The sequence below is a fragment of the Bos javanicus genome, chromosome X (genome assembly GCF_032452875.1).
Source record: "Bos javanicus breed banteng chromosome X, ARS-OSU_banteng_1.0, whole genome shotgun sequence".
Taxonomy (NCBI): Eukaryota; Metazoa; Chordata; class Mammalia; order Artiodactyla; family Bovidae; genus Bos; species Bos javanicus.
The window spans coordinates 51267821-51294705 of NC_083897.1; the positions used below are offsets into that span (position 1 = coordinate 51267821).

Here is a 26885-nt window from a genome sequence, read left to right on the forward strand (position 1 = left end):
TCACACAGGACGTAAGAGTACAGATGGATTGTATGGTAACAGTAGAATAGTAGAAAATGTTTTACCTCGTTTTATCCCTACCATAGTCCCACTAATGCCCAACAATGCCCTGTCCAGACACTTCTCTTTCCTCTGCATCAAATAGGAACAGAGATGATGAGAAAGTTTGGTGAAAGTGAGCAAGACTAAGGGGTACAGCCCCTTTGGAATATACCACTATACTCCACAGGTCTATCCTGGTATGCCTCACACCAACCTGCACTGATATGGTGGACTTTTCTCCTCTTCTCTTGTTTCTGGTGTTGACAAGCCCTATAGCCAACTCACAGGTGGACCTATGAACAAAAACACAGAAGGGATTGGAACTTTAAGCATTTGGTAGATATGCACTCTGGCTTCTAAACCCAGTACCTGCCTTTCCAAATCTAGAGCTTTGTTTCTGGCCTCCTTGATCTTCTTCCATGTTATCCTTCTCTACTTCCTGGGTATCTATCAATTACCCTATAGTCACAACCGTGTCTTATCATATCCCCATTTCCCATACATAAATGTGAGGGCAAAGGTGTGTGCGAAGTTGGAATACAATGGCTTCAAGATATGATCTAGTCTTACTTGTCAATAGCCAATTCCCACTCTCAATCAATGAGGGTGCTCATGCTCCCACTCACCTTGGATTCAAATGAATAGCTTTCGTCTTCTTTCCTAATCAAATTCAAAGAGAACAGCTACCTGCAGATTTCTACAGGACTCTGAAAAGAACAAACCTATGAAAGACAAAAAAATAAGAAAGAAAACAGAAGAGACTGAGATGACCCAACACCCATCACAAGTGTTACAACACACACTTCTGTATATTCAAGGCCATGAAAAATGTCTCCCATCTCTCTGCTCTTCCCAAGTGATCTCCCATCCACTCCCCTGCTAGAGACCTGCAGCTTGTCTAATCATACCTCCCAACTCTAAAGTCAGTCATTTTCCTAGCAGAGGCATCACATCCTCCCTTGAATAAAAATATGAGATGCAAGAGTGGGTAGTGGAACGTAGGCAACTGTATTTAGAAGGCAGGCAGTGAAGATAATGGGGGCTATCATTTCAATATCATTTTGCATGCCGCAGCCTTTTCCCCTTCCCCACACATACATAGTTCCGACCTCATTCACCACCTATGCCAGCCAGGCCACACAGCAGGTGGTTTCAGGAGATGCTATCTTTACCACTAAAAAACAGTCCACTAGCTGAAGAGTCACATCCTGCATAAAAGGGAGGGACATTCAGTAAAACGCCAAAACAGTATGCTGACAATGGTAGAAAACTATCAGGTTAATGAACAGATTCCCAGAATTACTAAAATGTCCTTTTGAATAATCAAGGAGTAACTAAATAAACATCTCTCACCTTCTAGAAATTGATACCCACTCCCAGTAACTCCCAGGAGCTTCCCTGGTGGCTCAGAGGTTAAAGCGTCTGCCTGCAATGTGGGAGACCTGGGTTCGATCCCTGGGTAGGGAAGATCCCCTGGAGAAGGAAGTGGCAACCCACTCCAGTATTCTTGCCTGGAGGAGGAGCCTGGTGGGCTACAGTCCACGGGGTCGCAAAGAGTCGGACACGACTGAGCGACTTCACTTTCCTTTCCCAGTAACTCCAAAATTCTGTGGGACTGCTTCTGCACCAAAATGAGAGTGGCTGTGAAAGGAAAATGGGTTTGGGTTTCCAGAACCAGAAACTAAATGGGCAGACTGACTTCGTGCGTTCTAAACTGACCCTGCAGAAAATTTTCCTCTCTATTCTGAAGAGCCATTCCCACACTTCAACATATTCAAGTGCGCTAGGATGTTCAGAAAACAGGTTCCAAACGAGAAACGTGGATTAATACATCATTTATTTATATGGATCCCTCCTGTGAAAGCCTACGGACTCCTCACTGTGTCATCTGCTTGCATTTGACACATGCAAGAGCTAAATACGGAAGGCAACTAAACAGCTGTATTAAGAAGCAACAGATTTGTCATTTTGGTGTCTTCATAACCTACGCGCTCAGTTCCCCTTCCATTGAAGTCGCCAGATCAACTGCGCAGACAGAAGACTGACATCAAAGAGGTGCCTGTGGGAAGGGACCACACCCGGCACGAGGGGCACAACAGGCCCCTTGGCAGAACCATGGCCCAGACTGCTCCCGTCCCGGCTCCGGCGGCCTCCCAGAGCCCCCACACTGGCTCCCTCCGCCATTTCGGCCGTAGCAGCTTCACAGCCCTCTCCCCGCACAGGCACCATCGAGGGCGGGGTACAGCCACCCGGAAAGCCCGCCAGGGACTATCCGCGCCGTATGCCTCCCCAGCATCCGAGGCAGCCCCTGCGGCCAAGACCCGGACCCGGCCCGAGCCGGTCGCCGCCTTCTCAGTGCCAGTGCCCCGGCGCTAAGGACCTCTCTAAGGGTCCAGCTCCGACAATCTCGCCTCCCCGTCCTCAGGCTGCCAAGGGCAGGCTGTGAGCCGGTCGTCGCCCCGCGAAACCCCCACTTGCCTTCGCAGGCGCAAGGTTCCAGTGGTCGGCCTCCCCACTCCGGTCGCAGCTCCTCTCTCAGTTCCCACAGCTCGCCGTGTGGGCAGAATGGCAAAGAGGGCTCCCTCTCCCCGCGCCAAACCCCGCAGGGGCTGCACAAGTTGCGGTACCGACTGCTCGCAGAGAGTATTAGCAAGGGGGGCGGAGAGATACGGCACGAATGGGCTCGACGCCCCCTCGCTGGCCTACCGTAGTTCCGACCCAGAGTGGGCGGGGCCGGGAGGAATGCCAGCCTGAGGGGCGGAGCCACGCCATCCCGCCTCGCCAGCCTTCCGCCACCCTGCGCCGACCTCCTTGCGGTGACCACCCCTACGCTTCTGGCCCTGCAGCTTAGGGGGCTCGCGGGCCGGGGCTGGGAGGGTCGCGAGGGGTCGCACTGCAGGGAGCAGCGGATGGATACAGGCCGCCCCGCAGTGTGTGTGTGTGTACCCGCAGACTTTTCGGTGTCCGCCCCCTCCCTTCCTCCATCACGCTGGCCATCCTTCTTGGGCGCGGGTGGCTGGGGGGCTGCTTTCACCTTCAGGGGCCGTGGGCTGGAGGAAAGTGGGAAGGGGCGCCCGTGGAGGCCGAGCCCCTGCCCCTCTTCTAAGGGAAGGCAGCCCCTGATAGACCTCTGGCTGAGGAGACAAACCACTTGTCTGCGCCAGTGTCGTCATTCTTTCTGCCACACTGCTGTTCTCTCAGTCGCTGTGGTGGCACACTTTACCATTTCACTGTCCCCACAGTTGCCCAGGAAAGAGGACCTTTCCCTGACAGGACCCGCACCTGCTCAGACAATCCTGTTTCTCACCCCCCAGTGAGGGGTTAGGCACCATGTAGGGGCAGTCCTGGCTCCTCTTCCTGCCTCCTGTCAGGTCTTCTCTTGCAGGGGATTCCAAGGGCGCCTCATCTTTGGCAGAGTGGGAATACGCCAAGGATTAGAACCAATTGGGATCTCACACACTTGCCATACACACCAGTCTAGTTTTATCTACTATGGCTATTAACATATTAATCATAGAGAATCCAGAAAAATAGTACTGATGAGCCTATTTAAGAGAAGAAATGGAGATGCAGACATAAAGAATGGACTTGTGGATGCAGTGGGGGAAGGAGAGGCTAGGGCAAATTGAGAAAGTAGCATTGACATATATACACTATATCATGTGTAAAATAAATAGCTAGCAGGAAGCTACTGTATTAAGGGAGTACACAGGGAGCCCAGCCTGGTACTCTGTGATGACCTAGAGGGGTGGATGGTGTGAATTTGGGGGAGCCTCAAGAGGGAAGGGATATATATATATATATATAAAATTATAACTGATTGGTGATGATATAGTGCAGAGACAACCACAATATTGTAAAGAAATTATCCTTCAATTAAAATACCAAGTTAATCATGTTAATTTTAAATTGCCTGTTTGATAATCCCCAAATCTGCATTATATCTGAGCCTGGTTCTGATGCTTTGTATCCTTAAACAATGCTTTTTCTTGCCTTTTAGTTCATCTTATAATTTTGTGTTGAAAGTTGGATGATGGTAATAAGAACTGAGGTAAACCGACTTTTAGTAGCAGTTGGGCTGTGCATAATGTTTGCTGTAACTGTAGGTGCCAGTCTTCAAATTCCTCTAGCCTCTATTTTTGTCTCTCCTCTTAACTTTCAGTTCAGTTCAGTTCAGTCGCTCAGTCGTGTCCGATTCTTTGCGACTCCATGAATTGCAGCACGCCAGGCCTCCCTGTCCATCACCAACTCCCGGAGTTCACTCAAACTCATGTCCATTGAGTTGGTGATGCCATCCAGCCATCTCATCCTCTGTCATCTTCTTCTCCTCCTGCTCCCAGTCCCTCCCAGCATCAGGGTCTTTTCCAAAGAGTCAACTCTTCGCATGAGGTGGCCAAAGTATTGGAGTTTCAGCTTTAGCATCAGTCCTTCCAAAGAACACCCAGGACTGATCTCGTTTAGAATGGACTGGCTGGATCTCCTTGCAGTCCAAGGGACTCTCAAGAGTCTTCTCCAACACCACAGTTCAAAAGCATCAATTCAGCTTTCTTTATAGTCCAATTTTCACATCCATATATGACCACAGGAAAAATCATAGCCTTGACTAGACGGACATTTGTTGGCAAAGTAATGTCTCTGCTTTTCAATATGCTATCTAGGTTGGTCATAACTTTCCTTCCAAGGAGTAAGCGTCTTTTAATTTCATGGCTGCAGTCACCATCTGCAGTGATTTTGGAGCCCCAAAAAATAAAGTCTGACACTGTTTCCACTGTTTCCCCATCTATTTCCAATGAAGTGATGGGACCAGATGCCATGAGTTGTTTTCTGAATGTTGAGCTTTAAGCCAACTTTTTCTCTCTCCTCTTTCACTTTCATCAAGAGGCTTTTTAGTTCCTCTTCACTTTCTGCCATAAGGGTGGTGTCATCTGCATATCTGAGGTTATTGATATTTCTCCCAGCAATCTTGATTCCAGTTTGTGCTTCTTCCAGCCCAGCGTTTCTCATGATGTGCTCTGCATATAAGTTAAATAAGCAGGGTGACAATATACAGCCTTGACGTACTCCTTTTCCTATTTGGAACCAGTCTGTTGTTCCATGTCCAGTTCTAACTGTTGTTTCCTGACCTGCATATAGGTTTCTCAAGAGGCAGGTCAGGTGGTCTGGTATTCCTATCTCTTTCAGAATTTTCCACAGTTTATTGTGAACCACACAGTTAAAGGCTTTGGCATAGTCAGTAAAGCAGAAATAGATGTTTTTCTGGAACTCTCTTCCTTTTTCCATGATCCAGCAGATGTTGGCAATTTGGGCTTCCCTAATTATATCTTGCAGAGAGAGTCTGCATTTGCAACTCTTTCAGCTGCACTTCACTGTTACTGTACTGGAGGCCTATTAGCATGTGGAGGAGAGGAAGTGTTCTATAATCTTACAATTAAATTCCAGTCTTTTGTGGGCCTGTGCCTCTTGATTCTGTCCTTCACAAGTATTTGTTTAGTGTCTTTCTTCTCCTTACAGGAGAATGGAAGGTTAGAGTGGGCTGGATATAAGGAATGCCTTTCCCTTAGCTGGGATAATGTTCTGGGAAAGTCTTTTCCACTCGAGGGTAGCCTTTTGTTATGGAGAAGATTGGGGAGTGTATTTCTTGAGTGTACACTTCCCCTCCCACTGCCAGAGCCCTAAGATCTTTCTGCTATCTTCACTATGACTTCCTGGAGGTAAAGTCCACTGCAGGTCCCTTAGGGGTTTCTCATTCTCATACTATTCTACCCTCAGTCTCCAGCAGTTTGTCAAAATTCCCACTTAAGTGTTCTTACCTGTTTACGTCTCTAGCAGTTTCTACTCAATGTAGAGAGATAGGCTGTGACTCTCCGATTTGTCTTTTCTCCAGAATTTGGTGTGGTCATCTGCCTTGTGACCTCAGTTCTATGATGGTTCTAAGTCACTGATTTTCAGTTTGTTCAGCTTTTTTCTTGTTGTAAGTACAGGGCTTCCAAGCTCTTTGCATGTCAGAACTGAAAGTGTAGCCTAGGGATTTTAACCGGGTAACTAAAGATCAGTGAACACAGCTTTCATTCTCTTCTTCTCAGCTGAACATCAGATCTGGGAATAAAGTTGCTCTTGAAAACCTAGCTGCTCCATGAATATTTGCTCTTTTCTCTCCCAAGTATAGAAAATTTACATGACTCTCTGAACTTGAAATCTTAGCCCCCAGATTCTTAATGTGGAGTGCAGTTTAGAATTCAGACTTCCTGAATTAAAGATCTGGTGAGGTCTGAACAACTGTGACTTAACCTCTGGAAAAAAGTCATCTCTGTTACCACCACCACCATAAAGAGGTGGTGCACTACACTACTAGGTGCTTTCGTAAATTAGAGTTACCAGTTTCTAAGCCCTGTAGTGAGTGATAGTCATTCAGTTGTGTCCAACTCTTTGCAACCCCATGGACTGTAGCCTGCCAGGCTCCTCTGTCCATGGAATTCTCCAGGCAAGAATATTGGAGTGGGTTGCTGTTTCCTTCTCCAGGGCATCTTCCTGACTCAGGGATCAAACACAGGTCTCCTGCATTACAGGCAGATTCTTTACCATCTGAGCCACCAGGGAAGCCTACTATTAAAGAGACATTTCTAAGTATAAAGACAGGTCATCTTAAAAAGTATCAGCAGATACATCCTTGACTTTATCTTATAATCTGTAGACAATATTTTAGAATATGTAATGAATCCATACACCTTTTCCAAAGGAATACTGGAGACAGAAGTAACCATAAAGTTATATATGACAACCATCAATCAGATGAAATAATTTAGATGAAGCTGGTTGCTCTCGAAGAGAGGGAGACTGGGCAAGTGGTCATGAAGGAACTAGAATGTGCTTTTAACTTTGTATGAAAAATAATGTTCAGTTCCATGCTGGTGAACATAGTTCTGTTTTTGCCACATAAATCCTCTACTTCAAATTACTGTCTGAATGCTTTACTAAAACTCTGCTCCTGGCCTTTATTTTGGAAACTGTTACTTTTGTTGCCACCTGCTGATGATCACTGTCCTCTGAAGCTTCTACTGCTTTCCTACTGTCCCCTGACACCTTGGCTGCCCTTGTGTTGTCCCCTGAAACTGTGACTGCCTTCCTGCTGTCCCCAGAAGTTGTGATATCCTTCCCATGGTCCTTCTAGCTCTGGTTGCTCTGTGGCCAGAGAAAGCTACCAGTGCCATGAATCATGCCACTTTCCCTGTACTTCTGTTACTGATGCAGTAGGGATATCAAAGCAAACACCCTGCTTTCCTTTGAGAAAGATCATTCACTTCACTTTGTAATCGATATCCTCACCAAGTTACTCTTTAAGTTCTTTCTAAGTATAACTAGTGTTTGACATTTCAAACATTACAAAAAGCCCTGTAAGCACTTTCTCAAAGGAGGCTGCATAGTAGAGTAGGGACTCTTTCCTGCGGGCTCTACTCTGGGACATGGCCAGACTTCAGAGCTATAACAGTCCAAAGCATAAGTAGAGACTTTACCACTATTTGTGTCACTTTGGAAAAAGTACTTAATGTTTCTATAACTCAGTTATCCTTCCAAGGGGATTGGTAATTACTTTACAGGATTCTTGTATATATACTAACTGAGGAGCTATCTGATATTCTGAAATATCTGCAAGTATCAAGTCTTTCTAGTTCCTTTTAAAATTATGATCTAGTCATATTATGGGGTGGGCTGGGAAAAGCAGTAAGAGTAGATGAGATCTCCTTGGTGGCTTTTGGAGGTCACAATTGCTAAGACATTGCCATTGTGCTCTTTCTCACTGTAACATTGGTGCTGTGTATATTCTGTGTTGCTTAACATAATCCTTTACTATATTAAAAGAACATCACTTTTACATAAATATGTCTCCCTCCTCCTTATAGTGATGTACCACAAGGAAGCTGATCCCAATTCCAGAGGTGAGTCTGCTTGGTCTAGGGATAATTCATTCCCTTGGTACTCTGGAATGGATGGTGATGTAACTCTGCTCAATGAGAAGTGAAGAGAAGATTGCAGAAAAATTTCTGAGGAAAGTGTTCTCACTCATAAGAAAAGGCCATCAGTAAAGATGTCTTCTTTTCTTCCTTCAAAAGTTGCTTGACTCCTTGCACACATCAAGTTTCCAGCCTTAGGATGGAAGCTGATATTGTGAGTGGCAGATGAAAGAGATGGGGAAAAAGCTGAGTCCTTAGCTGAATCAAACAATCATCAAGACTGCCGTACCTCAGTACTTCCAACCCGTGAATAATAAATATCCTTATTAAGTTAGTTTTAGTTAAATTCCTGTTCCATAGAACAACCCTAAATGTACTGTATGCTCAAGCACAAAATAATCCTTCAATGAGTAATAGTTTGTGACCTTTGTTTGTTGGTAAGCAAGGCAATGGCACCCCACTCCAGTACTCTTGCCTTGAAAATCCCATGGATGGAGGAGCCTGGTAGGCTGTAGTCCATGAGGTCACTAAGAGTCGGACACAACTGAGCGACTTCCTTTTCACTTTCATGCATTGGAGAAGGAAATGGCAACCCACTCCAGTGTTCTTGCCTGGAGAATCCCAGGGGTGGGGGAGCCTGGTGGGCTTCCGTCTATGGGGTTGCACAGAGTCGGACATGACTGAAGCAACTTAGCAGCAGCAGCAGCAGCAGCAGCAAGCCTCTTACACTGTTGGTGAGAATGCAAACTAGTACAGCCACTATGGAGAACAGTGTGGTGATTCCTTAAAAAACTGGAAATAGAAGCCATAAGACCCAGCAATCCCACTGCTGGGCATACACACTGAGGAAATCAGAATTGAAAGAGACACGTGTACCCCAGTATTCATCACAGCACTGTTTAAAATAGCCAGGACATGGAAGCAACCTAGATGTCCATCGGCAGATGAATGGATAAGAAAGTTGTGGTACATATACACAATGGAATATTACTCAGCTATTAAAAAGGATGCATTTGACCCAGTTCTAATGAGGTGGATGAAACTGGAGCCTATTATACAGAGTGAAGTCAGAAAGAAAAACATCAATACAGTAATATTAACGCATATATATGGAATATAGAATGATGGTAATGATGACCCTATATGCGAGATAGAAAAAGAGACACAGATGTAAAGAACATATTTTTGGACTCTGTGGGAGAAGGCGAAGGTGGGATGATTTGAGAGAATAGAATTGAAACATGTATATCATCATATGTGAAATAGATCACCTGTCCAGGTTTGATGAATGAGACAGGATACTCAGAGCTGGTGCACTGGGATGACCCTGAGGGATGGGATGGGGAGGGAGGTGGGAGGGGGGTTCAGGATGGGGAACACATGTACACCCATGGCTGATTCATGTCAATGTATGGCAAAAACCACTACAATATTGTAAAGTAATTAGCCTCCAATTAAAATAAATTAAAAAAAGAGTCCAAGTTTCTTCCTCTATGCTATCTATCCATCAACACTAGTTCTGTCTTATTCATAAAAAAAAGGCTCCAGTGCACGATACAAACAAATGCTAAAATAGGGGTGAATAAAATACTGTGTAAGTACAGAGGATGGAGGAATTACTTCCTACCAAGGGACAAAGAGTAAGAGTGAGAGCTTCAGAAAGACTTCAAACAGGTCCTAGCATTTGAGCTGAGCCTAAAAGGATGGCTATGTTTCCCATAGGCAGAGAAAGAGCATGAGGATATTGAAGACTGAGAGAACAGCCTGGGGAAATGCACAAAAGTAGTAATGTACAGAGAACAGTTGGGTTGGAAATGGCAGACAGTCCCATGCAGCTTGAGTACAGGCAAAGTGGAGCAGGGCTTAGAGTGGGTGAGGCACGAGTGAGTGCCTCCTTAAATTATATCTTTATCTCATTCTAGTTCTGGCCCAGACTTGGAAGAATGTGTTGGAAATGGAGATGGAAAGGTAGAACTGTATGGGAGAATTGCACAGGGCCCTGAAACTCTCCATTGGGAGCCTGGTAGAATTTTCTAGATGAGATCCCACTGAAGGTTGCATTTTTGAAACAGGGTAGAGCAGAGGATCAGTTGTGATAGATAGAATGTCATCTGTCCTATATCTTTCATTCATGATAGGACAGATGACAATTCCACTCTAATTTTATCCCCAGGCAGCAACACAAGTGACATCTGAACAGGTCCTGATATTTATTACATGAGATAACCCATAATATTTATCCAGAAAGGAGGGAGAAACAAAAGGGTCACATATGTGTTGACATACTTACTTCAACTACACTCCCAGTAAAAAAAAAACTGAGGGATGATCTAGTCCTTATAAGTGCTACCCAAGGAGTGATCAGAACAGAGGTAATCATCTTTATGCATAGACACACACACCTCACACTTCCCTGTCCTTTGGCTGAGATTGAAAAAATCCACAGTTGTGAGTTAGTTATCTGCACTGGAATGCATGTGGGACTTAGAGGTATCTCGCTGGACTGCCCTGCGAAGTTGCCCAACTACAAATACACCGTATGCACTGTGTTAAGTTTCCCTAATAGAAAATAAAGGCTGAGGGAGCTCTGATAAGAAAAAAATATAGAAAAAGATCTTTAAAAATCATCTAAATTGTAGACGTATGCCACAAAAACATAGGCTGCTTATTAACATAGGCTGCTTTTTTCACGGAATTTAACTTGTTTATGCATGATGCATAGGATCAAACATCGGTTTATAGATATGAACCGAGAGTTGGCTGCTAAAAATAGGAGTGTGTGACACTTTTGTTTTTACACATCATCAGTTCTTTGACACCAGCTACCCTGAGGTAGAGGCAGACTCCACAGGTTTAAGAGTACAGTCCCCAATAATACTGTCCCCATTTGAGATGCCAGTTACAAGTCCTGGAGTACCACCCACACTTTTGACTGACCAGTAATAAATTCAAAGGTTCCCATGACACTCTCAAAAAGGTCTTAATGACCCAGATAACAACAATGGTGTGGTCACTCACCTAGAGCCAAACATCCTGGAGTGTGAAGTTAAGTGGACCTTAGGAAGCATTACTATGAACAAAGCTAGTGAAGGTGATGGAATTCCAGCTGAGCTATTTCAAATCCTAAAAGAGGATGCTGTTAAAATGCTGCACTCAATTTGCCAGCAAATTTGGAGAACTCAGCCATGGACACGGGACTGGGAACAGTCAGTTTTCATTAAAATCCCAAAGAAGGGCAACATCAAGGAATGTTCAAACTACCATACAATTACACTCACTTCACATGCTAGCAAGGTAGTGTTCAAAATCCTTCAAAGTTAAAGTGCTAGTCATTCAGGTGTGTTCAACTCTTTGTGACCCCATAGACTGTAGCCCACCAGGCTCCTCTGTCCATGGAATTCTCCAGGCAAGAACACTGGAGTCGGTTGCCATTTCCTTCTCCAGGGAATCTTCCCGACCCAGGGATTGAACCCAGGTCACCTGCATTGCAGGCAGATCCTTTACTTACTGAGCCACCAGGGAAGACCTAAAATCCTTCAAGCTAGACTTCAAAGGTACATTAAACGAGAATGGCCAGATGTACAACTTGGATTTAGAAAAGGCAGAGAAACCAGAGATCAAATTGCCAACATCTGACAGAAAAAGCAAGGGAAGTCCAGAAAAGCATCTACTTCTGCTTCATTGATATATGCTAAAGTCTGTGTGTGGATCACAACAAACTGTGGAAATTTCTTAAAGAGATGGGAATACCAGATCACTTTACCTGCCTCCTGAGAAACCTGTATGCAGGACAAGAAGCAACAGTTAGACTCAGACATGGCAATGAACTGATCGAAAATTGGGAAAGGAGTACACCAAGGCTGTATATTGTCACTCTGCTTTTTAACGTCTATGCAGAGTATATAATGCAAAATGCTAAGCTGGAGGAATCACAAGCTAGAATTAAGATTTCCAGGAGAAATATCAACAACCTCAGTTATGCACATGATACCACTCTAATGGCAGAAAGTGAAGAAGAACTAAACAGCCTCCAGATAAGGGTGAAAGAGAAGAGTGAAAAAGCTAGATTAAAATTCAAAATTCAAAAAATAAGGTCATGACATCTGGTCCCATTAATCATTTCATGGCCAATAGATGGGGGAAAAGTGGAAGCAGTGACAGATTTTATTTTCCTGGGCTGCAAAATCACTGCAGATTTTGACTGCAGCCATGAAATTAAAAGACACTTGTTTCTTCAAAAAAGGCTATGACAAACCCAGACATCATATTAAAGAGCAGACTTTGCCAACAAAGGTTCATATAGTCAAAGCTACGGTTTTTCCAGTAGTCAGTATGGATGTGAGTTGGACCATAAAGAAGCCTGACTGCCAATGCTTTCAAATTGTGGTGCTGGAGAAGACTCTTGAGAGTCTCTTGGACAGCAATGAGATCAAACCAGTCAATCCTAAAGGAAATCAACCCTGAATATTCATTGGAAGGACTGATGCTGAAGCCAAAGCTCCAATACCTTGGCCACCTGACGCGAAGAGCCGAGTCGTTGGAAAAGACCCTGATGCTGGGAAAGATTGAGGGCAGGAGGAGAAGGAAGCAACAGAGGATGAGATGGTTGGATGGCATCACTGACTCAATGGACATGAATCTGAGCAAACTCTAGGAAATAGTGAAGGACAGGAAAGCCTGGAGTGCTGCAGTCCATGGGGCTGCCAAGAGTTGGATACAAATGAGTGACTGAACAATGCCCCCTTCAGGTTTGATAATTTACTAGAACAACTTAAAGAATGCACTAAACGTGCTATATGTAGAGTTATAGTTTTAATAGAAAGGATACACATAGAACAAGTTATGGACGCGTTTCAGACATACAGACAAATTTCATGCCCACTTTTCACGGATTTGGGGCAATATCATCCTCCCTGGAAATCAGTGTGGTTACCAACCAGGAAGAGTTTTCACTGGGGTTTCATTACATAGGCATGATTGAGTAAATTACTGGTCACATGATTGAACCCCAAATCTAGCCTCCTCCCCACTCAGGAGTTCCTGCTGGCCTAAAGTTCTAACTCTAAATACCTGATTGTCCCATTATAGTGACCAGCCCACATTCTCACATCCTGAAGCTAAGTAGGACCAACCACAGTCCATTCATAAACATAGATCTTACCAAGGTTCAAGAAATTCCTGGCTCTGTGCAAGGATCCAGAGACAAAGGTCAGATGTATTCTCTCTTATACCACTTAAGGACTTCCCTGATAGCTCAGTTGGTAAAGAATCTGCGGAAATGCAGGAGACCCCGGTTCAATTCCTGGGTGAGGTAGATCCCCTGGAGAAGGGATAGGCTACCCACTTCAGTATTCTTGAGCTTCCCTTATGGCTCAGCTGGTAAAGAATCTGCCCTCCCAATGCAGGAGACCTGGGTTCGATCCCTGGGTTGGGGAGATCCCCTGGAGAAGGGAAAGGCTACCCACTCCAGTATTCTGACCTGGAGAATTCCATGGACTATATAGTCCACAGGGTCGCAAAGAGTCAGACACAACTGAGCAACTTTCACATACCACTTAATGTTTGAGGTGTTTTGTCAAACTCTAAAACAACACAGACAAGACAACAAAGTTTGTGGGGAAAGGCCACAACTTAAATGTTGGTACCAATACATATATTACCAGAATTCTGGAGAATGGAGGGAAGAGGATAACAACAAAAGAGGCAGGGGGTAAGAGAGGAGGAGGAAGCCCTAAGAACTCAATCTCTGTAATTTTACCCACATGCCCACTACTCTATTCCAGCTTTTAAATATAAACAGGAGGACCTGAAATAGAATTATTGCATAGTTTCAACTCTATACTGAGTATAAAAATAAGGATATGAGTGGGCTTAGGAGAATTCATTATTTCCTAGTGGCACTTTCTTATATTGCCTGGTATCTGGTGGATATGGGGGTTGGAGGGAGTGGGTAGGTGGAGTGGGGATATTTTGAGAGGGTGACAGGCAGGAAGGCCAGGGGTCTCCAAATGGAGGAAATAGGCTGCAAGTGTCAGATATTTTTATCTCACTTAAGCTGCAGGAGGAAACAAACTAACAATATTTTTTTCCTTCTCTATACAAATTTAAAAGGAGGTTTCTCTTAAAATACTGTGTTGCCATAATGACACCTGGTTTCACCTGAAGTTAACTATTCTCAAACCTTGAGTTAACCAATGCATTTTTCTTATGGAAATATTTGTCTTAAGCTATGTTAATGTACTATGCTTTTACCTCAAACTCTACCTTCAAGTCAATGGCTCAGAGAACCTACTTGACAAACCAGTATGTTATATTCAGATATTGTTCCCCTAATCTATGTAAACGAAACTATTTATATGGTAATCTGCCCTTCTACAAGATTCAAGTCATCTGGTGCCAAGATTATCCCAAAATGCATCTTATGGATGAGGGGCCTGGTGCCATTCTGAGTTTTAAGACATTCCTTTCTTTCATTAATAGACTGCTAGTAACTATATACGGAGAAGGCAATGGCAACCCACTCTAGTACGCTTGCCTGAAAAATTCCATGGATGGAGCCTAGTAGTCTGCAGTCCATGGGGTCTCGAAGACTCGGACACGACTGAGCGACTTCACTTTCACTTTTCACTTCCATGCATTGGAGAAGGAAACAGCAACCCACTCCAGTGTTCTTGCCTGGAGAATTCCAGGGATGGGGGAGCCTGGTGGGCTGCCATCTATGGAGTCACACAGAGTCACACACGACTGAAGTGACAGCAGCAGCAGCAGCAGCAGCGACTATATAACATCCAGCTGAATACTAGCAGGGGGGTACTCTTTCTGCCCCCTTCTCATGCCTATGTCAGAAGCTTTCTCTATCTCCTTTATACTTTAATAAAACTTTATTACACAAAAGCTCTGAGCCTCATCTCTGGCCCCAGGTTGAATTCTTCTCCTCCAGAGGCCAAGAATCCTGGCATCTTTTCATTCAGCAACAACCTTTCAGACCTACACTTAGTGTAAGACCAAGGACCTTACACCTAGTGCAAGGATACACCAAGGATACACCAAGGATCTTACACCTAGTGTAAGACCAAAGAAACACGCCTGAAGAAGTGGGCAGAAAGCAAACGGCAAAGAGAGCAAAGTGTCAGCAGAGCAGACACACGAGACAATCCATAAAGCAGTTTTCATAAGGTGGTTGCCAGAAAAACCCTATTCAGACGCCCAGCACGGCTGCAGCAGGAGGGAGCCTCCAAGGAGTAGCAGTTTTGAGTTCCTAGATGGGAGGGAGCTGCTACCTGGGGCACAGATTCAGGAATCATCTTGGGAACTGAGAAGCTTGGCAGTATCCCAAAGAGAACTCCTATGTGAAGGGCCCCAAACAAACAGATTCCCTCCTCCTGAGTCTGTTATCTCCCCTTCTCCAGAGCTGCCCAGATTGGGGTTAATTCCTCTTACATCTCCAGGCAGCTGCAGCCTTGGATATCCCAACCCCTGCCCCAATTTCGAGCTGGTTTCACCAGCTGGAAAAGACAAAACAGTAGAGTGCCAACGAGGTGGGAGGAAGGGAGTGTAGCTAACAGTTCTTATCTTCACACCTGCATTTCCTGATGCAAGACCACAGATGTTCACGAACTGTCACTTCACAATGTCCTCTTTCTAGGCACCTCTGAAGCCAACTGCTTCCTCGTGTCCATCTCCCCTACCCAAAGAAACAGTCAAGCCATGCTGGGTGGGGTGAGGGGCATTCAGAAAGCAGGAGGGAGCAGGAGGGAGCACGAAGGTCCCAGGCGCTTCCTCCACGAGGATCTAGTCTCTACTACCACCTCCCATGGATGCTATTTCCCGGCTGGCCTCGAACCCACCTCCTCCAACAGCGGCCGCTGCTTCTCTCCACATACGCCTCCCTCACGATAACTTCCGGCCTCTTGAGCTCCTGGACAAAAATCAGGCCCCTGGCTGACGCTCGCGATTGGCTGAGGGATTGTGTCCTCTGCCAACAATTACCGTAATCCTGGGCACCTGAGGAATTCGTTTTCTGGCTAGTGCAGCATGAAGAGACACCTACCCACCCACCCACCGTTACATCCTACCACTCCTCTTACAGCCGTCTGTCAAGCGTCAGGTGCAAGTCTTTTCCGACCCTTTTCAGTGCTTACACACCTCTACGCTGGTCCAAGTGAGAGTGCCGTCATGGAATCCACCCTCAGCCTCATGTGACTGCACTTCGGCATGTCTGCCGCAGCCCTGAGTAGCAAGCAAGGTACAGTCTTCTGCCTCTGGGGCTGAGCTGCTTGCTAGAACAACCTGAAGCTCCAGGTGGTGGTGAAGATAAGAGAACTGAAAGGAAGGCTGGATTGGAGCCAACGCTTCCAGTCCTAGGCCTGGGCTTTGCTCTGTAGGAACATAGGGCTGGCAAGGAACACTCCATGAGGAGTTCAGAGACCAACTGACTTTTAATATTCTGTATAAAACTCGTTTGAGTAGGTTCCGGGAGTTTGACAGGGAAGCCTGGTGTGCTGCAGTCCATGGGCTCGCAGAGAGTCAGACACGACTGAGCGACTGAACTGATAAAACTCGGGTGATGTATTAAAACACACGCAAGATCTATCTTGAAAATACTGATAGGCAAAACAAACATTCAGTCTCCAATTTCCATCACCAGGACGATCTCTGTTATCACTTCTGGTTTGTGAATGGAGGCAAAACTGCCACTTTGCCCCACTTCCAAAAACCTTGGAGCCTAAAATTGGATGGGAGGTGTTGCACTGTCAGAAAAAGTATACAAAAATTGGGTAAAGACAACATAAGTTACTGGATACTAGTTCAGTGCAGTGCTGGGATTCACTTCCTATTGACTGAGCAAGTTTTCAACCCTGAGAGGCTATATTAACTTGTAGGTATTTTGTCCAATAGATATGGAAATGATTCATGTCCAGTGGAATAGAAAACATAAATGATTTGTTTATCACCCTTAAGATATTAATCAACTTTGTACCTGATCCAGCAATGTTATACTAACATTTATTAACTTTCTATGTGTATGAAATTTAATACATATATATTTTGTCTGCTTCCCCTGGCTCAGCAGTAAAGAATCCGCCTGCAATGCAGGAGATGCAGGTTTGATCCCTGAGTTAGGAAGATTCCCTGCAGAAGGAAATGGCAACCCACTCCAGTACTCTCCCCTGGGAAATTCCATGGACAGAGGAGCCTGGCAGGCTACAGTCCATGGGTGTCTCAAAAGAGGCGGACTCAAATTAGCAGCTAAACATGTTTTGTTTATGATTATATACTGTATATTGTATATACACATCTCCTTCAGCCATTCTCATAATCTTAGTGGCTGTTGTGTTGAAAAAAACTTCCATATGTCCATTTCTAATTTTATTGTTGTTTAGTTGATCAGTCGTATCCGACTGTTTGCAACCCCATGGACTGCAGCATGCCAGGCTTCCCTGTCCTTCAACACCTCCCAGAGCTTGCTCAAACTCATGTCCATTGAGTTAGTGATGCCATCCAACTATCTTATCCTGTCACCCCGTTCTCCTCCCACCTTAAATCTTCCCCAACATAAGGGTCTTTTCCAATGAGTCAGTTCTTCACATCAGGTGGCCAAAGTATTGGAACTTCAGCTTCAGTATCATTCCTTCCAATGACTATTCAGGGTTGATTTCCTTTCGGATTGACTGGTTTGATCTCCTTGCTGTCAAGGGACTCTCAACACCACAGTTCAAAAACATCAATTCTTTGGTGCTCAGCCTTCTTTATGTCCAACTCTCATGTCCATAGATGACTACTGGGCCATAGTTTTGACTATATGGACCTTTGTTGGCAAAGTGATGTCTCTGCTTTTCAATACACTAAGTTTGTCATAGCTTTTCTTCCAAGGAGCAAGAGTCTTGTAATTTCATGGCTGCAGTCACCATCTGCAGTGATTTCTAACTTATGAATCATAAATTTACCATTTCAAAAATTAACAGCATCCTCAGACAAAACATTTTCACCATGTCTAAAAATAACAAGACATATGGTATTTCCCACAAATCTGTATTCCCTCTCCAAACCAAACCTATCCCTGACTTCTGCAATTCTTGTCTGAAGGTATGGTATGATATTTTTCTTATTTTGTGGAAAATACACATAACATAAAACTTACGATTTTAACCATCTTAAGGTGTATAATTCAATGGCATTAAGTACATTCACAGTGTTACCACTATCTGCTTCTGGAGCTTTGTTGTCCACTTTGTCCACTACAAAAGGAAATGTGATGATCTTTTGTATGTAACAGTCATGTCAAAAGGCTGCCATCTTCATACAATCAAGAGACTAATAGAAACTTAGCAACCTTTGTAATTTTACTTTTCTTTAAAACATTTCATAAGCTAGTTTTTCTGAAGTCTCATTCCTTTTCAACTGTTCTAAATGAGTTTAATCTCTAAAAGATTATTTTAACACATGTTCATTTACATAACTATATCCCTTCCAACGTGTCCACCTATAACTTAAAGCACTAGATATAAGCATATTAAAAGGTAAAACCATTGTCTTATTTTGTATCTCCCCAATGCCTGTCTCTGAAAACTTCTTTAGCACAGTATTTTCTTCCAGAATATGGAATATGTGAAGTTTCTTAGAAAGTCATTACTGAAATTGAACAGGAATTGTGTCTGTTTACATACAGGTTTTAAAAATGGAATCTATTAATAATTTTCCATAGATGATGTCACAGTCTTGTCTATGTCACCAGATATAAAAGCATCAGTGTCATTCCATGCCAATAAATAGATCTCTTTTAATAGCTGTATGGTATTTCCTTAATAATTTCCTTGGATTAGGATCACAAAGGAAATCTTATTCATGACTCCATTTAACTGTTATTCTACTCTACTTGTTCTCTCTTCAGGTGGCACTGAGCAGCACCTCTACTTTGAGTTGCAAAATGTACAGATTTGGCCAACTTAGTTCTCCAAAGTGGCCTCATTCCAACTGCATCCCTCACTAAACTTGTCTCACCTATTCCAGGAAGACAGGTTATACCCATGCTACCAGAATAGAGTTTTCTAGGTACACACTTTTCTTCACACCACACTACTCACTTCCAAGAATGACCTAATGGGTTGTCTCCTCCTACTATTCAGTGACCAATTTGAGTCCCTCTTCTCTGAAGCATTCCTCAAGTACCACAGCCCACAGCAATCCCTTCCTCTTTAAGCTCCAGGAATGGGATTTTCCAATGAGGGTATGTATGTCATACTACAAATTGTCTGTCACTGTGCACGATGTATCTATATCTAGATTTTAAACTGAAGAAGGGTCACTTCTGCCACTTTTCACACAGAACTTTATTTAAAACACTGACTCAAATAGAGAACAATATGTTTAAACAATGAATAGCAGAGTAACTTACACAGGCAGCTCAGTTCACTAGAAGCTCAATACTGAAAAATACAGCAATCTGGACAGCAAGACAAATATCGACAAATTTTTTCAGCACTAATAATCATTTGGCATCCACAAAATGATCCAGCTCAAACAAAGAATTGGACAAAGTTAACATCAGAATTAAAGTATAAGTTACAATAAAAAACCAGACTGAAAACCAAAGCACTACTCAGGGTTCTTTGGGAACATAAGGCTGATCAGAGGCAGGTGGATAGTCATATTAGCTTTGCTGTCCTACCTCAGGATCACTTTGATTGTTTATTTGGACTTGCAGTTCCTCAGCCAACTTCTCAAATTCATGGAATGCAGAAATAAGTGGTTCAAGACTGAAATCATCATCAATTAAGGCCATTGTTCCATTTTTGATAATATTACTGATATTCTGAAACATTTTAATAACAATTTGAATGTTATCATTTGTCTCTTCTATGTTAAAGAGACCCACAAATATTGATAGAGCCTTGGCACTAAACAGTTTTTTTGCCACCATGGGATTTTCAGACAAATTCAATAGCATTTTCAGAATGTGAAACTTTGTTCTTGCATTGCCTGTGGTTAATAAGGAAAGAAATCCAGACATATAATTGGAAACCAGTGTGTGATAGTCAGTAGTTGAGGTGAGGTGTCTAAGCATCCTTAACCCAAGCACCTGCTCAGGGGAACCCACGCTATGAGCAAGGGTTTCCTCACACACTTGACACACAAATGTCTCAATCATGTTCAGATTTGGGTAAGGTGGAGCCATGTGAATCATATTTTCCAGAAAACTTGTCCTAACTCGGGAGGAGGGATAATTGAGTAAGGTTTCAATAAGTGAGACAACACCTGAATCGCGAATGAAATCACGAGTAAATTGAGAAGCAGTTCTCATACCCATTGCAATCTTAGATATTTCATGAATAAAAGGATCTCGAATTTTGTCCATTAATAAGAGGAGTTCTTCAAACTCTTCTGGACCAATTTTAAGCTCACACTGTATGCAGCTGCAGGACCAACTCTCAGGCTGTGCACTCTCCTTGGCCCTAAGATGCTCCCGAATTTCCCTGACTGACCGGTAGGATGGATCATATTGAAATGGGAACTCAGAGTCAGGCTGATCAGACTGAAGCAAAGATTCCTGCTCTTCCCCTTCTGGGGTAACTTCCACATTCTTGGGCTTTCCCTCAAATAGTTCGGTGTATACAGATGTTGTTGCTTCTTCAGGAATTCTAAAGGGGCTTGGGGATGGGAAGCCAACCCCATGACAAGGACCAGGTTTGAATTCGACAGTGACCTCTTCCCAGGTTTTGGGCCTGGATGATACATTAACTTCCTCCTCGGCTCCATCTCTGAACCTGGGACTAGCCTTGTACACAGGACGAGGATTTAAGTCAAAGCAGGCCTCATCCCTGTCCCAGAACCAGGACCCAAATATGGCCTCTTCTTCAGACTCTGGTCTGGTCTCTTCTCTGGCCACAGCTCCCAAACTGGAATTTTCCTCAGTCCAGAACAACGATCCACCAATGGCCCCCTCCTCAGCCCCTGCCTCAGATTCACAGATGGCTGAAGCTCCAGCCTCCATACTGGCCTCTTTTTCTGCCCAGAACCAGGACCCAATAATGACTTCCTCCTCAAACCTGGTTTCTTGTTTGACCCTGTCACTGTTATTAACAACTTTCTGGGTCCTGGGCTTCAATACAGTATTAGGCGCTTCCTTGTCTCTGGGTCTGAATCTACTATTGGCCTCTTCTTCAGGCAAAAACCAAGATTCCTTATAGTACTCGTCTTCAGACTCAGATTCAAAAAAGTCCTCTCTTTTTGTCCGGAGCTTGGACCTCATATTTGCCTCATCCCTGACTCTGGACCTGAACAAGTTATTGGTATTTTCTCCAGCCCACAAGCAGAATGGGTTGCCAGACTCCTCCTCAGACCCAGACCAGGAATCAATAAAGGGATCTTGCTTGGATCTGGGCCTGGATCTGGGATTAGGCTGATGTTTGGCCCTGTGCCTAGACCTGGTATTGGCCTCTTCCCTAGGCCATGATCTGATACTGGCCTCTTCCCCAGCCCAAAAAGAAGACATTGTAGAGGTCTCATCTGCTGACCAGAATCCAGACTCACTAGAAGCCTCCTCTCTGGCCTTAGCCCTGGGATAGCACCAAGACCCCATACTAGTTTCCTCCCCAGACCCAAACCAGGGTTGGATTCCTGTCTGAACCTGGGAGCTAGGAAAGGTCTCACTGTCCACATTGACCAGTTCCCTATCCACAGATAGGGCCATAGGTTTAGTGACTGACCCAGACTCAGTATTGACCAATGGCCAGGCTACTACACTGGTTTGGGGCATGCCCTCTGATTGCAACATTGCCTCAGCCCCAAACTCAGTCTGAGCCCAAACTTGGGCTTCATCTTTGGGTCTTGCTCCAGGGATTGCCTTGGCTTCAGTCTTAGGACGTGCCCTGCCTACTGCCCTGGCCTCAGTTTTGGGCCTTGCTCCTGGCATTGCCTGGAATTCAGTTTTAGGCCTTGCCCCAGCCATTGGCTGCGACTCTGTTCTGGGCCTTGCTCCAGCCATTGTCTGTGACTCAGTTTTAGGCCTTGCCCCAGCCGTTGCCTTGGACTCAGTTTTCGACCTTGCCCCAGATGTTGCCTGGTTCCTAACCTTTGGTCTGACCACCATTGGGACTTCAGTCTCTCTCTCAGCCCCACCCACAACCTCTTCTCCAGGCTTCTTTTCAGGCTTGGCCTGGGCAACAGGCTCAACTTCAGCCCCAGTCATAGTACAAGTTACAGAAAAGACCTGGTTAAATACCTCAATCCAAGTCTCAGTCTCTACCACAGATCTGTCACAGTTCTGAATCCTCACACTGTGTAATCTCTAGATGATTCAGACAATATAGTTGGAAACAAAAGTTAGAGTCAATCACCAGTCCAGAACTCAATCAGCCTCTTTCCAATACCAGTCCCAGCCAATATCACAGAGTGCAGAAGAAGACCAACCAAGCTGGGAGAGGATGGATGCTTCCCCAGGGCAGGGTGCAGACCTGTCGATGGTGATGGTCAGCAGCAATTCCAACACCACCAGAGCTGCCACTGGAAGTCAATCTAGGAAGCAAGAATAACATGGGACATTGAATCTCTTCCAACTGTGTCACTCCATGCAAAAACTCACACAGAGAGACTGGACCTTAAAAGCTTGGTGGGAAAGTTAGGCTATTAGAAAGTCTCTCTGTCATCCTCATTTTACCCAAACATACTCTTTAATTCCAGAGATGCCACATTGCTTTGCTTGCTACAACACACATGCATAAATAGTGTGAAAGTATCTTGGCAATGGGAGAGGCTGAGGAGCCCCAAGACCAGACCCTAATCATTCTTGGACCTGTTTGTCTTTTCTACCTCACCCAAAAGCTGTACCCACTCTCATACCTGCACTAATGTGGCACAATCTTCCTCTCCTTGTTTTGTTTCAGTGGTATTAAGCCTTATGCAAACAGCAGGCTGTCCTATGGATAAGTAAACATACAGTAAAAATGGAGTCTGACTGCTTGGTTGACAGGCAGACACCCTGACCCCGAATACAAATATCTCTTTTTGTTTAAGTGTCTAATTTGTCTTATGTTTTCTTTCTCTTGGTCCCTGCTCTCTGGTCTGCTCCTCCCATTCACTGCCCAATCCACACCTACCCAACAATCCTAACACTCCTGCAGGACAGGAAATGGTCAAGGGGTTCTGCAGCAGTCTGCAAATCTAAAAGAGAGTAGGAGATGTGAATCAGCGACACCCAACTAGATGGAAAACACTTGTCAATCTTCCTCTGTAGCTGTCCCCTGCATTGCTCCTCTTTGCACAAACCTTCAGAGATTTCAGTCTCTTCCTTCTTTCCTTCCTTGCAGAAGTAACCAGCCTTAAAGAAGGTCTATGGACAAAAGATGAAAAAGACAGTCAGAAGACCAAGGTAGCAACTAAGAGGCTGGTGGACAGACCAACACCGAGTATGGGAATTCATATACTGTCTTTCAATATTTAGAGCCCTCTTAGTAGAATATTTTCATTTTATTTAGGTCCTGTATTTCAGCAGTCAAGATAACAAACAGCATCTCTTGACGTCACATTTTTCGCATTGCTCCCTTCTCCTATTATGAGGATTCACCACTAGGTGCACCACATCCCTTTGCCTTACGCAGCATAATTTGGGGGAAGGGTGCCCACATATTCTAGAAAACAGGTTGTGCAGTGGTACCTGAATTTATGATTTCTGTCCCACCTTTACCTCCCAGTTCATCTTTTCCACCCCCAATTCTGGATTGCGAAGAGAAAGGAAGGCAAGGGAAGTGTGTAAAAACCTGGTAGACAAGAAATTTACGAAATATTCCTGCATGCCTGACCTGTGCTGGTCGCAATCACCCGACCCCGATTCAGATGCCCAGTCAACGGCTGCTGCCCACCCCCACCCCCCATACACTTTCAGAAAAATAGGTTTTTTCCCTGTCCCTCGTTTTCCTCAAGCTTCTCTACAGATGCACCCCGTGGCCTGAAATTGCCAGACCTACTGCACAGACAGTAGACTTTGGCATCAAAAAGGTGCCTGTGGGAAAGGACAGCACCCGGCACGAGGGGTCCGACAGGTCCCTTGACAGAATCATAGCCCGGGCTGCTCCCGTCCCAGCTCCGGCAACCTCCTCGGAGCGCCCACCCAGGCTCCCTCCGCCATTTCTCCCATAGCAGCTTCCCGCACAGCCCTCTCCCCGCACAGGCAAGTCGAGGGCGGGGCACAGGCACCCGGAAAGCCCGCCAGGGACTAGTCCGTGCCGCACGCCTCCCCAGCATCCGAGGGAACCCCTACAGCCAAGACCCCGCAACCCCGGGCCCGGCCCGCGCCGGTTGCCGTCGTCTCAGGGCCAGGGGTCCCCCAGCGCTGCGCATCTCTTTAAGGATCCCGCTCTGCTCGCCTCCCCGTCTTCAGGCTGCCAGGGACAGGCTGTGAGCCGGTCGTCGCCCCACGACACCCCCACTTGCCTTCGCAGGCGCAGGGTCGCAGCTCTTCTCTCGCTTCCCACCGCTCGCCGTGCGGGCGGAATGGAAAAGAGGCGTCCCCACCTCCCGCGCCGCTGCGCCAAACCGGGTAGGGGCTGCGCAGGCTGCGGCACCGACGGCTCGCGGCGAGGGTGTCGGGAAGGGGGGCGGAGGGATACGGCACGAATGGGCTCGACGCCCCCTCGCAGGCCCACCGTAGTTCCGACCCAGAGTGGGCGGGGCCGGGAAGAACGCCAGGCTGAGGGGCGGAGCCACGCCAGCCCTCCGCTGCCCCCCGTGGGGTGACCACCCCCCCCCCCCCGCCCGCCCCACGCTTCTGGCCCTGCAGCGTAGTGGGGTCGCGGGCCGGGGCTGGGAGGGTCGCGAGGGGTCGCACTGCAGGGAGCAGCGGATGGATACAGGCCGCCCCGCAGTGTGTGTGTGTTTGTGTGTGAACCTGCAGAGTGTTTGGTGTCCACCCCCTCCCTTCCCCCATCACGCTGGCCATCCTTGGGCGCGGGTGGCTGGGGGGCTGCTTTCACCTTCAGGGGCCGTGGGCTGGAGGAAAGTGGGAAGGGGCGCCCGTGGAGGCCGAGCCCCTGCCCCTCTTCTAAGGGAAGGCAGCCCCTGATAGACCTCTGGCTGAGGAGACAAACCACTTGTCTGCGCCAGTGTGGTCATTCTTTCTGCCACACTGCTGTTCTCTCAGTCGCTGTGGTGGCACACTTTACCATTTCACTGTCCCCACAGTTGCCCAGGAAAGAGGACCTTTCCCTGACAGGACCCGCACCTGCTCAGACAATCCCGTTTCTCACCCCACAGCGAGGGGTCAGGCACCATGTAGGGGCAGTCCTGGCTCCTCTTCCTGGCTCCTGTCAGGTCTCTTGCAGGGGATTCCAAGGGCTCCTCATCTTTGGCAGGGTGGGAATACGCCAAGGATTAGAACCAATTGGGATCTCACACGCTTGCCATACACACCAGTCTACTTCCCCCAGCCATTCTTTGGAGTCAGCCCCACCAGACACTCCCTTCCCCAAGACAGTAATCTGCTGGTTCTTGATTCCTGCACTTCTGATTCCTGCACTTCTAAGTCCTCCCTGTAGTCTCCATCCCCTTCATTTGTGCTCTGTTGGGCAAAGAGCAGCCATGGTTAAGAACATCTCTGGTTGAACACAAACCTGTTGGTATTGTTGCCCATTTTAAAACCCAACTAAATGACACCCTCGCTTTGGTAGGCTGAATAAAAGTCCCCCCAAAACGTCCATGTCCTGTTCTCCAGAACTATTGCCTGGAAAATCCCATGGACAGAGGAGCCTGGTAGGCTACAGTCTATGGGGTCGCAAAGAGTCGGACACGACTGAGCAACTTCACTTTCACTTTCACCTTGCACAGGAGACTTAAGGTCACAGATGGAATTAAGATTGCTAATCACCTGAATGTAAAGGAAGATTACACTGCTTTATCTTGGCCAATGCCATGGAAGGCTACTTTAAATGTGGAAGAAGCAGGCAGAAGATTTAGTGTCACAGTGAAGTTGCATGCAAGATGCCACCAGTGGATAGGATGTCGCTGGTTTTGAAGAAGGAAGCCAGAGGCCAAGGCCCATGCAGACCCAGAAGGTGGAAAAGGCAAGGAGACAGATTCCTCTAGGACCTCTTGGAAGAATGAAGTCCTCCTATCACCTTTATTTCAGACCAGTGAAACCCTTTCCTATGTGCAACCTTCAGTGTTTTTATTTTTTGCCTTTTTTTTTTTAAGCCAGCAATATTGTGATAATTTGTTACAGCAACAGTAGGCATGGAATTCAATCACCATCCTGACTGTCCACTCCTCTTCACTCAAATTGAGCTTCATGCCCTGGGAGGATCAATTTGGGGGCTCATCTCTCACCACTCACCACTATAACCACCCTCTTAAGAACCTTCTCTCTTTGCTAAAGGAGAGGGATTTTGCAATCCTCTGAGGTTCATCTTGGAGAAAGTCCCTATTTACTGAAAATCACTGATGCTTACCAGAATGAAAAGGGAACATTATTCTTACCATGAATTTTCATATATTTACCTATCAGCTTTTACTTGTTATTAGATACTTATTATTGGGGTCACAAAGAGTCAGACCTGATAACTGTACAATATTTAGATAACAGGAAAAAATCTAGAGACAATTCTATATTGTATCTAGAGACAACAGATGTCAGTTGTCACAGGAAAGTCTTTCACTGTGTTCTTTCAATGGCCTTAGCTGAACTGTGGATTATGTTTTCTTTGTTCCAAAGTATACTCTCTCTTGGGTGAATGCCAGGCTTAAAGAAGCGAGTCTGAGCTCTGCTGAGATCTGTGGGTGTATGTGAATCTCTTTGCCTCTCTGAACTGTTCTTTCTCCTCCTTCAAGTGGCTGGTGCCTTGCGTTCATTCAACAACTATATATATGAGCATCTACTTTGTCCTCAGCACAAACAAAAAAGAAATC

The 26885-nt window shown here is 45.6% G+C and overlaps 2 protein-coding genes across 6 annotated transcripts in view; both read right to left on the reverse strand.

Moving 5' to 3' along the window:
* Positions 1–26885, reverse strand: part of GPRASP3 (G protein-coupled receptor associated sorting protein family member 3) — a 107455-nt gene that overhangs the window by 3770 nt on the left and 76800 nt on the right. Inside the window, exons 2-3 of the mRNA XM_061409162.1 lie at positions 669–764; positions 257–335 (exon numbers count right to left, since the gene is read on the reverse strand). The gene's annotated coding sequence lies outside the window, so the exon portion shown is untranslated. The remainder of the gene's footprint in view (positions 1–256; positions 336–668; positions 765–26885) is intronic.
* GPRASP2 (G protein-coupled receptor associated sorting protein 2) overlaps positions 19304–26885 on the reverse strand; it is an 84498-nt gene continuing 76916 nt past the window's right edge. For 4 of the 5 annotated variants that reach the window (XM_061409161.1, XM_061409159.1, XM_061409158.1 and 1 more), the window contains 3 exons: positions 23256–23319; positions 23087–23150; positions 19304–22505 (listed from right to left, as the gene is read on the reverse strand). In XM_061409161.1, coding sequence (XP_061265145.1) covers positions 19642–22179 — 2538 coding nt within the window. In that variant the 5' untranslated portion in view covers positions 22180–22505; positions 23087–23150; positions 23256–23319 and the 3' untranslated portion in view covers positions 19304–19641. The remainder of the gene's footprint in view (positions 22506–23086; positions 23151–23255; positions 23320–26885) is intronic. The other variant, XM_061409160.1, reaches the window with a different exon arrangement.